The sequence below is a fragment of the Adiantum capillus-veneris genome, chromosome 2 (assembly GCF_014529385.1).
Source record: "Adiantum capillus-veneris isolate H3 chromosome 2, ASM1452938v2, whole genome shotgun sequence".
Lineage (NCBI taxonomy): Eukaryota > Viridiplantae > Streptophyta > Polypodiopsida > Polypodiales > Pteridaceae > Adiantum > Adiantum capillus-veneris.
In genome coordinates this window covers 125,737,659-125,750,437 of record NC_140932.1, presented here as the reverse complement: position 1 = coordinate 125,750,437, position 12,779 = coordinate 125,737,659, and the positions used below count along the sequence as shown (strand labels likewise).

General features: G+C 43.0%; 1 protein-coding gene and 2 pseudogenes across 7 annotated transcripts; all 3 read left to right on the top strand.

The window, feature by feature from the left end:
* Positions 1-875: 875 nt before the first annotated feature.
* On the top strand, positions 876-4,890 carry LOC147463560 (uncharacterized). 7 transcript variants are annotated; one of them, XM_086529285.1, is made up of 4 exons: positions 876-1,033; positions 1,442-1,502; positions 1,604-1,800; positions 3,088-4,494. In XM_086529285.1, the coding sequence occupies exons 3-4, from the start codon at positions 1,630-1,632 to the stop codon at positions 3,292-3,294; spliced, it is 378 nt and encodes a 125-aa protein (XP_086385411.1). In that variant the 5' UTR covers positions 876-1,033; positions 1,442-1,502; positions 1,604-1,629; the 3' UTR covers positions 3,295-4,494. The 7 variants fall into 7 exon arrangements, 5 of the variants coding, with proteins under 5 accessions (XP_086385411.1, XP_086385378.1, XP_086385402.1 ...); XM_086529252.1 differs by having other exon boundaries at positions 882-1,033; positions 1,283-1,502; positions 3,088-4,492; XR_015190258.1 differs by lacking the exons at positions 876-1,033; positions 3,088-4,494 and adding an exon at positions 4,503-4,875 and having other exon boundaries at positions 1,042-1,502; positions 1,604-1,999.
* A 4,657-nt stretch (positions 4,891-9,547) lies between these two features.
* LOC147463559 (uncharacterized) lies at positions 9,548-10,914 on the top strand (annotated as a pseudogene).
* A 299-nt stretch (positions 10,915-11,213) lies between these two features.
* LOC147463558 (ABC transporter B family member 2-like) lies at positions 11,214-12,443 on the top strand (annotated as a pseudogene).
* Positions 12,444-12,779: the final 336 nt, after the last annotated feature.

The window sequence follows — 12,779 nt, the reverse complement described above, 5'->3', positions numbered from 1 at the left end:
GATCGTGTTGTTAATTTGGCCTACCTTGATGACACATGGATGCATATGCATACATGGCATCCAAACCTATCAGTTCTTTGTGAAGTCCTTAAGTGCATTCAGATATACAAGGTACGACTTCAACTCAAGAACTGTAACTTTGAGGTACTACTAATTAAGCTCATATTTATGGGCTTTGTCATCTCTGTGTAGACATCATTGAGATGGACCCATCCAAACTTCTCGCCATTCGAAATTACTCCCCTTCCTCAAACACGAGGAACCTTCAGAGATTTCTTGGCTGGACCAATTTCTTTATGTGGTTCCTACCACAAGTGACATCTATTACTTTCCCTCTTTGTCAGCTCCTCAAAAAGGGCGTGGAGTTACAATGAACAAGTGCATGCCAGGACAGTTTGAGCAAGGCCAAAAAACTAAGGTGGTGATTACAGGAGGCTCAATTATCAGCTATTTGAGCAAATAACTGAGTCCCCCCATTGTGGTCACACGTAGATTATTGAGCCCGGTCTGCCCTACTAAGCTTACACTTGTGTAACTACAAGCCAAAATCGGCAAAGTTGTTGCGCAAGGGAACTCCTTAATGACGCAATGATTGCATGATTCTGTGGCATATGTGTCTCGCCTCCACCTTGGCCGCCAACTTGCGATAGATAGTGCAAAGCTTGCTAATATTCAAGCCTGCAACGCTAGGCACGTACCTTCTAAAATCACCGAATAGTGTGGCCACATAACCTCTAGGTGGTAGTGAAAGCTCTCCACTGAAAAAGCGTGTGACCATTGAGTCACTTGGTGGCCTCCTTTTATTTTGAAATGGAGCTCGTTATGCACAATTACAGATTACTCATAGCTTGATAGCTAAGTCTCACATGAGCGGGGGAGTGTGCCCTTAAATCCGTTATAAATAAGTCATTTACGACGTCGCCGTCTCCCGCCCAATACTCTCTCTTTCACGCTCCCTCTCTCTCTAGTCTCTCTCGAGCCTTGAAGCCTCAGCTATGGCTACCAGCTGCTTTCTCCAGCGCGCTCCGGCCTGGTAAAAGTCTTCTCTCTCTCTCTCTCTCTCTCTCTCTCACACACACACACACACACACACACACACACAACAGTAGCAGAAGGGCCACCAGCAATGCTGGAGCCTCTAGCCTTCATCTATGGCTAGAGGCTGCATGCAGAAAGCGGCGTTTCTGTGGCCCATGATGACCATGACAAACATTGACTAACCACAGAGCTAGTCCTCATTAGCGTTGCTGATAATATTGTCCTTTCTTCCTGATGGCCACAGTAACGACGTAGGTGCTGGAACATAAAAGATGCATGGGGATGTTAACGGCTCCTCAGAAATTAGGAGGATGCCGTGACGATGCGCCCCATGCACATTCCATCGTTTCATCTTTGTCTGTCTATCTCAGCGTTTCATGCTCCTGTTGGCTGTCTGTCTCAGAGTGTAATCTTTGTAAGCGTTTCATGCTCCTGTTGGCTGTATGTCTCAGCGTGTAACCTTTGTAAGCGCTCTCTCTCTCTCTCTTTCACACAGGATTTTGTTGTATATAATTTGATACGACAAAAATGGCACGCACTCACTGCATTACCACTTTCGCTACAGATCAGCGGACCTTGGAATTCTTCTCAATGCAAGCAGTTCACAAGAAGAACGCCGCTTCCTTCTCTTCGGAATATTGTTGCTCAGCATTTGCGGTTGCAGTTAAAGCTGCCAGAGATGCAGGAACAGTAAATGCAGGAGTCGGTGCCAAGGCCTGTGGCGCAAGCAGGCGTAGCAATCCTTGGCATTGTGGGGTCCTTGTATGTGCTGCAGTCCTAATTGTTCTCAATTGCTTTGTTTTATACTGCCTATTGGTGGTGTTGGCTACTGTCTCTTCTATTCTTTGAACAAAGATGATGATGACCGTGGAGGTGGGAATTCCTCCAATGGCAGCGATCCAGATTTGACACTGGAGGAGGCCAGGAGAATAACTGCCTTTTTGTTTGACACAGATTTGAGGTGTTTCTTATACGTACATTGCTCTCATATTGTTTTGGAGGTTTTTTATGATTTATCAATGACTAGAGTCTGCGTTATGTTGCACAAAATGGAAAAAGCAAGACAAAAACTGTTCTAACAATATCTTGTGTAGTTACTCAGGGTTAGCGGGGGGAGAGAGAGAGAGAGAGAGAGAGAGAGAGAGAGAGAGAGAGTTCTTCTTGCTCCTCTATGACAGAGCTGGTAGACAGAGAAGATTAGAAATCCGGAGACCTGAGAGCTCTGAAATGCAGGCTGCCTTTGTGCTACGGCTAGTAGTGGCCTTCCACAAGTTTGTCAATGTCAACACACTCAAAGAATTTCGGAAACTAATTGATAAAGCAGGAACATAAGTGCGTCTGAAACCTTAGCTACCTTTATCTCAAAGAACTGTCTCTATGGTGGAGAAATGAGCCCTAACTGCAGTTTAGATTGATGACAATACAAAATCACACTAAATGCACCTGCTTTCCAGACTTTCCAAATCCAAAAGTGAATAAGATTAATGGATGATCCATGATAAAAATGTAAAGCCTCATCTCTAGTCAACTGATTCTCGAGTACAACCTTGTAATCTGCAACAATTACTTAGGGAGCAACCACCTTGCCTGACACCAAACAGGAACCATAGAGGAAAAATCATGAATCAGAATAGAAGAAGCCAACCACCCTGCTGAAGATCGAAATGTTACAATAGGTCATCTCCCTCCTTGCATAATACTTCTTCCATGGGTATTTGCACCTGGTATGGCGAAACAGGCATCATCATCATCCTCTCTCTAAAGCATGATCCTCTGATTACATGGCACATGAGTAGCTCAAATTACACCGTCTCATTGACGAGTGTCAGGCAAAAGAGGCATCTGAGAGTCCGTGGCCATCATTTTCATCATTGCAGTCTCATGCCTTGCTGGGCTCCCACAAGTGGGAATGGCATTCACAAGACAATTGTCCCCTCCGACCCTCTCTCTCTCTCTCTCTCTCTCTCGGGATAGTTTCCTCCTCTTCTTCTTCTTCTCGCCTCTCTAATACACACAGATAATCATGGCCGGTTTCTGCGCATTGCGCAGGTGCATGCTACAAAGAATTGGGGCTGCCAAGGTGAGCAGGGCGGGGGTCTGCAGTCGAGAGGGATGGCTCGCTCGCACCTCAAATTTGTTTTCAATACAGACCCGCGTAGCATGCACTTGGAAGGATGTGCACTCCCCAAAGAGAGAGAGGCTGCAGTCGCTAGCTCAACCGCTCATGCATGGAGGGGAGTAGCAGCTAGCTCGTAGCTATCGGCAAGATGCATTGGATAAAGGGACTCTCAAAGGAATTAAAATACCTGGGGCAGACAAGGATCTTTGTTTGCAGCAGTTTGCAGATGATACAAATGGAATTATGGCTAGGGATGTTCAGACTTTCACCACATTTTGGAAGTGTCTAGGAGTCTTTTGTCAAGCCAGTGGAGTGGCTTAGTCATAAATCACTCCAAGAAAGGGTATAAAATCTCCTCTGGCACTGCTCCTAACATCATTCTTAATGCACGATGTAAGCACATTCCAGATGGATAAATTTTTAGACCCCAATGGGATTCAAAGTGACTCTTACTCAAAGATGGGATTGGGTACTCTCCAGATTCAGGAATGAAATCTCCAAATGGAATAATTACAATTCTTCTATTGCTTCAAGAACATTTGTTCTAAACCACTTTATACTGTCCAGCCTAATATACTTCCTATCATGTTGGACCCCTGCCAAGTACCAGCTTCAGAAAGCCTTCTCAATGGCAAGGAACTTTTTATGGGGAGGAAACCAACACCTCCACAAAATTCCTAAAGTAGCATGGTCTATCTGTTGCTTACCAAAATTATAAGGAGGACTGGGGATCCTCGACCTGGATTCAATCTCCACCAAAATGGTTGCAAAATGGCTATTGAGGGCAGCAGATTCCAATGATTACTAGGCTCTTGTCATCAAAATAAATTCCATCGTTTCATCTCTGTCTGTGTGTCTCAATGTTTCATGCTCCTGTTCGCTGTTTGTCTCAGCGTGTAATCTTTGGAAGTGTTTCATGCTCCTTTTGGTTGTTTGTATCAACGTGTAATCTTTGTAATCTCTCTCTCTCTCTCTCTCTCTCTCTCTCTCTCTCTCTCAAATTGACATTCTCGCGTAGTCACATTCTCACTGTTGATTTTAATGTGCATGTGACTGTACGTTGTGCCTTATTTCAAGAGTTTGATTACATTGCTCGTAATTTGGATGGCTACAAAGTTTTTTGTTCTAATCTTGTTCTCTCTCTCTCTCAACTAGTCCCCCCAGGGCCTTGCTTTCATGGCTGTCACAGATTTTAATTGAATGTCTTTCTTTCATGGCTTTCACAGGTGATTTTAATGTGCATGTGACTGTACCCTCTGCCTTATTTCAAGAGTATGATTACATTGCTCGTAATTTGGATGGCTACAAAGTATTTTGTTCTAATCTTGTTCTCTCTCTCTCTCAGCTCGTTCAAGGCATGCGCCCGCTCTTCAAGTGTGCACGGAGCACCGTACTTGGTTGAATGCAAGGCAGGTTGCTATCTATTGGCAGGACTTCATGAAAGCCCAGTATAATGTGCACCTCCACGTTGAAAGCCATGGACATCCGTAATGAGCTCGTAGATAGATAGATAGATAGAGAGAGAGAGAGAGAGAGAGAGAGAGAGAGAGAGAGAGAGAAAGAATCAATGCCATAAAACGAAGTTGATTGAACGTTGGGAAATTATTCAAAGCATTGTAAAGTCGATCTTTACGGGTTCCAATTTTTAATCGCTCAAGTCCTTGGATGTGCTCAAAAGAGACATATGTATGCGGCAATATGAGCGACCTTCTCTGCTTATAAGTTATGGCTACACTCAAGATTTTGTTGTACATAATTTGATACGACATCTGGCTGCTTTTGCGAATTAATGATATCTGGCTGCCTTCTCTTTTTGCTGACTAAAATAGAAAAAAAGTTAAGCTATATTTTCAAGCATTTTTTGATAGACCAAAAATGTTGATTGGTTGAAATAAGATAGTGGGAACTCATTTAAATGGAGAGAGTGTAAATCTAATGATGGACATATCTTGAATTTTGAAATATGAAATGAATGCTCGTTTATGAAGGAAAGAATTTTGGACTGCTTTTAAAAGGATGAAACATTGAAAGCAGGTTAAAAATGATAAAGATTTAGGCCTGGTGGCTCCACAAATCCATCACCTTTTGCATTTTGAGTAGTTCTTTCACCACCTTTTCATTTCATTGCTAAGAAAAAAAAGAGCCACAAGGTTATTCAAGAAATAGATTTTTTTTAAAAAAAAACTTACTTTTTGATTGGTGCATAAATTAGTTATCATTTGTTTTATTGCTTGGATCTTGGGAAAAGCAACCAATGGATTTTTTTTCGGTGAATGAGATCTTGACAATATCTACACTACTCTATTATGTACTCTATTATCGTAATAATATCGAGGGCCTCTTTCACGTGGCATGGAACGAGGTGGCGAGCTAGGAGCTGTGAGCCAAATTAGGAAAGGCGTACGATGCCAGCCATAGGCAGGCAAAGAGGTAGATGGTGCCACAGGTGCTCGAGGGACGATAAACCGTCATACTAGGGGGAGAGAAAGAGAGAGTTGTTGCTCCCACCAGCAAAATTGAGCAAGAATTGAGGTTGCGGCATCGCTACCAAATAGCCCTGGCACAACGTGCCGGGCGGCTAGTCTCCAACCACAATAGGATTCTTAGGAATCTTCCACTGCTGGCTACCATTCTTGATCACAACTGCTCCGGCCAGCCCTCCAAAAGTGCTTTTTTGTGAAGAGCGTCGCTCTAATTGGGTGGGAGGCAGACACTAGCTATGGCTGGAACAGGTGGGGTGTGGGCTACACCGGCCAGCCAGCCAGTTGCCGGCCAAAAAGGGGGAGGCACACGTAGGCTCTCGCCTCTGTAGGATTCGTTTTGGCTGGTTGGTTGCACTCGTTTTGCTCATGCTAAGGTCACCATCGGCAAGTGATTGATTTTTGTTGCTTTCTTTCAAAAAATCGTTAAAAATTGGAATCAGAGAGGATGTGGTCTGAGCAAAGGGCAAAGGATGAAGGAGGTTGGGGTCCCAGTGGGTGTGGAGTGTAAGCAGAACCATCTTTCCCCTTTCTAGTTGAAGCCTCCCACAGACTCTCTCTTCTCGCTCTATAGAGTCTGTAATGTTCTAGCTCACACATGTCTCTCTCTCTCTCTCTCTCTCTCTCTCTCTCTCTCTCTCTCTCTCTCTCTCTCTCTCTCTCTCTCTCTCTCTCTCTCTCTCTCTCTCTCTCTCTCTCGTGCTGGATGCAGAGGCATCTCTCCGATGGTTGCAAGGAGTACTCGAGCTACACCTGTGCCCCCACTGCCCCATATTGTGGAAGAACCAAATCTTAGTCTCTCTCTCTCTCTCTCTCTCTCTCTCTCTCTCTCTCTCTCACACACACACACACACACACACACACACACACACACACACACAGCTCGCCAGATCTATTTTGGTTCCCCTCATCAAAATCCCTTATGCAAGAATGCCGCCAAGATTGTGCGTAAACTGCATGCCGATTTTGTTGTGTGTGTGTGTGTGTGTGTGTGTGTGTGTGTGTGTGTGTGTGTGTGTGTGTGTGTGTGTGTGTGTGTGTGTGTACAGAGAGAGAGAGAGAGAGAGAGAGAGAGAGAGAGAGCCTTCTGATTCAAGACCTCTGAGGAGCTAACGTGCTTGCTCGTGTGTGTATGTGTTCCTACCCTACAAGGTTTCTTCAAGCAAGACATGGAAGCTCTGTGTGGAAAAGCAGACCATGTCACTTATGGATGACATGTGGGAGATAGCAAGCAAGTTCTGTGTATTAGAGCTATGGATGCCAGAGCTTCTAGTGTGCAGTGTGTGGATGGGAATGAAAGCAAGTCAGGGTGCATACGCTTTTGTGCAGGCACCAAAGCAAGCAACAATGGTAGAAATTTAGCGTGGGTGAAGGAGTAGCTCTTGGAATAGGACCCTCATTTAAGAGAGTTCTCGAGGAGGGACGGAGGGAGGAGTAACAGTACAAGGAATAGTCTCCCTAATTTTAGCTGATCTGTGCAGTTGTGCACGAGTGGCCTCACAATGTTCGTAGCCTAGTTAAAAGCTCTCTCTCTCTCTCTCTCTCTCTCTCTCTCTCTCTCTCTCTCTCTCTCTCTCTCTCTCTCTCTCTCTCTCTCTCTCTCTCTCTCTCTCTCTAGTCTCTCTCTCTCTCTCTCTGTGACACACACACACACACACCCGCCATACCTCTCTACTCATAACCTTGATCTCTTTTTCACTCTCCTGCCGCAAAGCTTAACGATTTTCTGGCGCTCATGAAATTAGCTGCGCTCCAGCCCGTTGACCTTCCCGACTTTTTACACCATGCGATTGCCCTTCCGATTTTAACCTAGATTTCTCTGTGTATTGCTTTCAAAGCTGCGCAACTCTGTGGCAATTGGGGCCACCGTTTCTCTGTCGGCGTTTGCAACCCTACCTTTTGGATGATTAAGTTAATGATCATGTTTTGTAGGTTTGTCTTGATTAAAGCGTAATTCTGCAATCGAAACAGTAATCTTTTTGATAAATATGTTGAATCATTTTCATGAGTTTTGTAGCCATCTGGAGCTCAAGGAAGCAGAATGTATTCGCATGTTTGTGTCTGTTTACTAAGGTTCTGCATTATGGTGTGTAGCTACATCATGCCTTATGATATTTGTAAAGTTTATCAAGCTACTCAAAGCTGGCATTCAAACCGTATTTTCTATCATGCAGACTTTGAAGCTCAAAAATAATGACAAATGAGATGGTGTGCAGTTTCAATATTTATATTGCAAGCCTTGTGATTTTATCACTTGTTAAATAAAAAACAAGTGGCTAAAAAGATTATGGTTTGATACGTGGATAAGTGAACTCATTATAAATTTATTTCTGCAATGTATCTTTATAGAGATTTAAGTTTTGTTTGGTTTTGAAAGCCTTAAAATTCTAGTGAGAACGTACTAAATATGAGGCCTATTTATTTGATAAACTCCAGAGGAAACTCATAATAGTTTTTTTTTTCATAAGATTCAATATCTACAATTTGTATATTATATATTATGGAGGCGATCAAGTCGACTATACAAACACCATAGAAAGAATAATATATGATTACTTTAGCTTTTGTGCATAGAGGGCTTGTTTAGTAGTGTAAGATCCATAGATAGAGAGATTCTCATGCATGGTTTTGGTTACACATTAACATGGTTACATAGTGTGCTCCTATTCTTGAAGGTGTGCCCTAAATTTGTCATGAGAGCTCTAGAGATTGTGCAAACATTTGCCATGCCTCGGGATCCAAGTGCAATATAGAGAAGTCAAGAGTAATCTCCTTGTCGGAGAACGACTCTTTTGACCATGTAGTCTGGACATGAGAGATTATCTCAAAAGGGAGAGTATGTAGACACTTGGGAGTCCATGTAGGAGTGGACGTAACCCACATGCAGTCAAAGATCTCAATGGGTCCTTGAAAAAACAAGCTAAAAAATGAGAAGATAGGAGTTTGTTCTCCTCCCCTTCCAAAGCCGGATTAGAGTCATTAATGCTTTTATCATCCCGTATATTGCTTTCCTCAGCCCTGTGCTCAAGATGGCTAAGCGTAATTGGAAAGAATTCTTAAAACCAATAAAAAGGTTTCTTTGGAAGAACAACACGAAAACCTCACGGCCATGGTAGTGGGCTAGATGGGAGGTAGTTGCTCGCCCGGTAGACCAAGGAGGGCTCGGCATTCTTAACCGTGTATCCCATGCTGAGGCCCTTTGTGCCAAATTTATGGTCTCATTGGCTAAACAGGACCAAGCTTGGGCTATCATGACCAAGGATATGCTTGATGCAATAAAAATGGGATCGAAAGGGGGAAAGTGGAAGGGGGTTGTGATGCACGACAAACTTCTCTTCGCAAAGTGGTATTATCTTAGATCTAGTGGACTCTTAGGGGAGTTGATGAGGAAGTGCAAAAGTGCAGTTGAGGTTTTGGAATGGGGAAAAGTAACCAGATACTTTAAGAACTCCATTTTGCACTGGTCTCCTTGGCTCTCTAAAATATTGGGGCCGTCGCAAAGCCCCTATTGGATATAAATGGCCAGGAATGTGAATAATAAGGGGCTCATTCGACTAGAGAAATTCTGGGATGGCAATAGGAAGTGCTGGAAAACTGGTGACTCTTTAGCCATCCAATTTCAACTGAATGGCTTTGAGAGCTTACTAGTCTACAGGGTGATGAAAGAGCTTGATAAGGTGGTGATGCCAATTTGTGAATCCAACTTTGAATGGGACGCTTGGAGATGGCCCGGGAGTAGCCTCCTTTGGAAACCACACTCTAAAGGCATTTAGCAGGCATTAATGCACGAGGCTAATTGGTGTAGCCCCCTCAACAAATTATGGAAGAGGCACTGGCCGGAAAAACGGTGGGAGGGAGTCATAGAGAACATCTGGAATCCAAGGTGGCCTCAGTTTATGAAGATATTTCTATGGAAAGTGATGTGGGGTGCTCTGTCGATGGACGTAAAGATAGAAGAAAGAGGCATTGGGTCTGATCGTTTTCTCGAGGTGCAGAATAGCTAGTGAAGACCTAGCCCACCTTTTCATGGGATGCCAGACAATCAGGGACATGGCTGGGAAAATATGCAAGTGGATTCAAAGGACATAGCAAATTAAGTTCTTCAAGAATGATCTGTTCTTTGGTAGTAACAGGTTGGGAAGTCCTGCTCTTCTTGTTTGCACTCAAATAATCAGGTACTACTTCTTGCACCATATTTGGCAAGCAAGGAACCGCCACGTGTTTGAGGGGGATCTGACTGTGGCAAGCTTTTGTGAAATCATACCATCCCGTTCTCTATCGTCACCACTTTTGTTACAGAGAGGAGCTTGAAAGTCTTTCCAATGCAAGCAGTTCTCAAGACGAAAGTCGCTTTCTTCTCTTTGGATTGTTCCTCAGAAATCTCCCAACTTATGCAAAGCATTTGCGGTTGCAGTTAAAACTGCCAGAGATGCAGGAACAAAGCTGGTACCTTGTAAATGCAGGAGTCAGTGCCAAGACCTGTGGCGCAAATAGGCGTAGCAATCCTTGGCATTGTGGGGTCCTTGTATCTGCTATAGTCCTTTTTCTCAATTGCTTTGTTTATACTGGCTATTGGTGGTGTTGGCTACTATCTCTTCTATTATTTGAACAAAGATGATGATGACCGTGGAGGTGGAAATTCCTCCAATGGCAGCGATCCAAATTTGACATTGGAGGAGGCCAAGAGAATAATGGAAAAATACAAGTAACAGCTGACATTTTTTATCATTGTCTTTTTGTTTGACACAGATTTGAGGTGTTTCTTATACATACATTGCTTTCATAAATTTTTTGGAGGTTTTTTATCATTTATCAATGACTAGAGTCTGCGTTATGTTGCAACAGCAAAGTACAAAATGGAAAAAGCAAGACAAAAATTGTTGTAACAATATCTTGTGTAGTTACTCAGGGTTAGCGTCAAAAGAAAGAGAGAGAGAGAGAGAGAGAGAGAGAGAGAGAGAGAGAGAGAGAGAGAGAGAGAGAGAGAGAGAGAGAGAGAGAGAGAGAGAGAGAGAGAGAGAGAGAGAGAGAGAGAGAGAGAGATCTTCTTGCTCCTCTATGATAGAGGTAGACAGAGAAGAAATCCAGAGACCTGAGAGCTCTGAAATGTAGGCTGCCTTTGTGCTACGGCTAGCAGTGGCCTTCCACAAGCTATCTGAGCAGACGGACTGGGTGGATGCAGTAACTATGCTGGCTGGTGGCTTTGGCGTTTTAGTGCATGGCGCAACCATGCCCATGTTTCTTCTTTTCCTCGAGAAGCTCATGGACTTGATCTGAAGCTTTTCAGACTCTGATTGCATGGCCAAGCAGGTTTGCAAGGTAAGTAATAGCTTTGGTTTCCTACTATTCCTTCTGTTAGAATCAACAACAACACGGTAAGGGAATGCCATTAGAAGGCTTGACTTTCCAATTATGTGTTTGTTTCTATGATTTTCTTTGAATAGCTTGAAGATTGTTCAAGCAAAGAGCTTGATTTCATGATTCAAAGTTTACATTGTCTTTAGTATCGATGACATGAAGTGATGTTATATCCATCCCCTTGACTGAAACATTTCCTCTTGATGATTATTTGTAGTATGCACTCTATTATTCTACCTGATCTTGGTGCTATTTGGGATTGGATAGACTGGTAAGCCTACGTTCTCATTCGCACTTAGCATTTGGATAATTAGGATAGAATGTCATGAGTACAATTTATTTGAAAAAGAAATATAGACATTCTATTGTGTAGTGTAGATGTCTCAATGTGGATGCATGTTCACCGGAAAAAAACAAGCTGCATGATTAAGGATTCGCTATGTGAAAGAGCTACTTTCACAAGACGTGAGCTTTTCTAACATCAATATATCTAATGGTGAGGTTGTAGCTGGCTTTCCAAGTGATACCAATCTTGTCCAAGAGCCGATTGGGATCTAAGGTTCAATTTTTGAGCTTCTTAGTTCTCTTGTACAGGTGTCATTTCATTTTATTTTCTTTTGCAAACTCATTGAGTGTGCTTGTGATTTTTGTGTTTTTTTTTACTGACAGGGAACTTGTTCCATCACATGGGTCAATTTGTGTGCGGTATGGTGCTTGCCTTTCTCTCCGTGTGGCAGTCATCTTTGATCACTTTGGTCTGCCAGTCATTGTGCTGGCCAGAGGATTTTGTGCCTATGTGATGATCGGAATTGCAGCTAGAAACCAAGGTACATACTCATGAGCAGCAAAGTGGCTTTTGAGGTTAGACCCTTTATTATGCTTGTGCGTGCATCAAGGATGTGTTCCCCTGCCCGCATGGTGATTCAATGTACATATATATTTCTTGCAGGGTATTGCACAACTGAGGACAATGCACTCTTTTTTTGGAGAGAAAAAGATTTTCAATTCTATTCAGACACTGTGCAATCTATCAAGAAGCGGGGAATCAAAGCAAGCTTTGCCAAAGGGTTGGGAAAAGGATTACTATAAGGAATGGCCTTCATTTTGCAATTACATATCGTATGTTGCTTTTTCCTGAGTGACCTCTGCAGTATGCATGGACGGACTCACGAGCTACTGGCAAAGCCATCAGTGCCACCCTTGCACGGTCTAATAATGATGTGCCCTTCACTTGCTTGCCAAGCTCATTTGGGTGCTGCCAATTTTGAGTACAAGCGAGGTAAACAACTCGATCAACATGCCAAAGTCTGGTATATCCATACTCTCATTTATAAAATACACATCTATACATGCTTTATGTAATTGTATGAATGAAGCTCTGATACTTGTTGGCTGTGTCTCTCTAAGTTGTGTGCATATATCTTAATGGTGGCTTAAAATGCAGGTAAATGTAGGCCGAGGACACGAAATATATTGAAAGTCATAATAGTCAATGGAGCTATTGATGTTTTGTCGATCATATGGATGCTTACCATGGCTTCTTGTCCCCAAACAACTGTATTTTCTTTAGGCAAGGGCAATTCTTGAAATTGTTACTGAGAATTTCACTATTTAACTTCTTGGAGGGTGCTTTGTTGTCGAATAAAACCTTGGCTTTGCTGAACCAAGTAGATGGCTATTGTGCTCACATCCATGCATGTGTCTGTGTTTCTTTTGTATGCCAACAGTTCTTAACTTGATTGCCAAATCATGACCAAAACCTCTGTGTCATACCATAACCATAA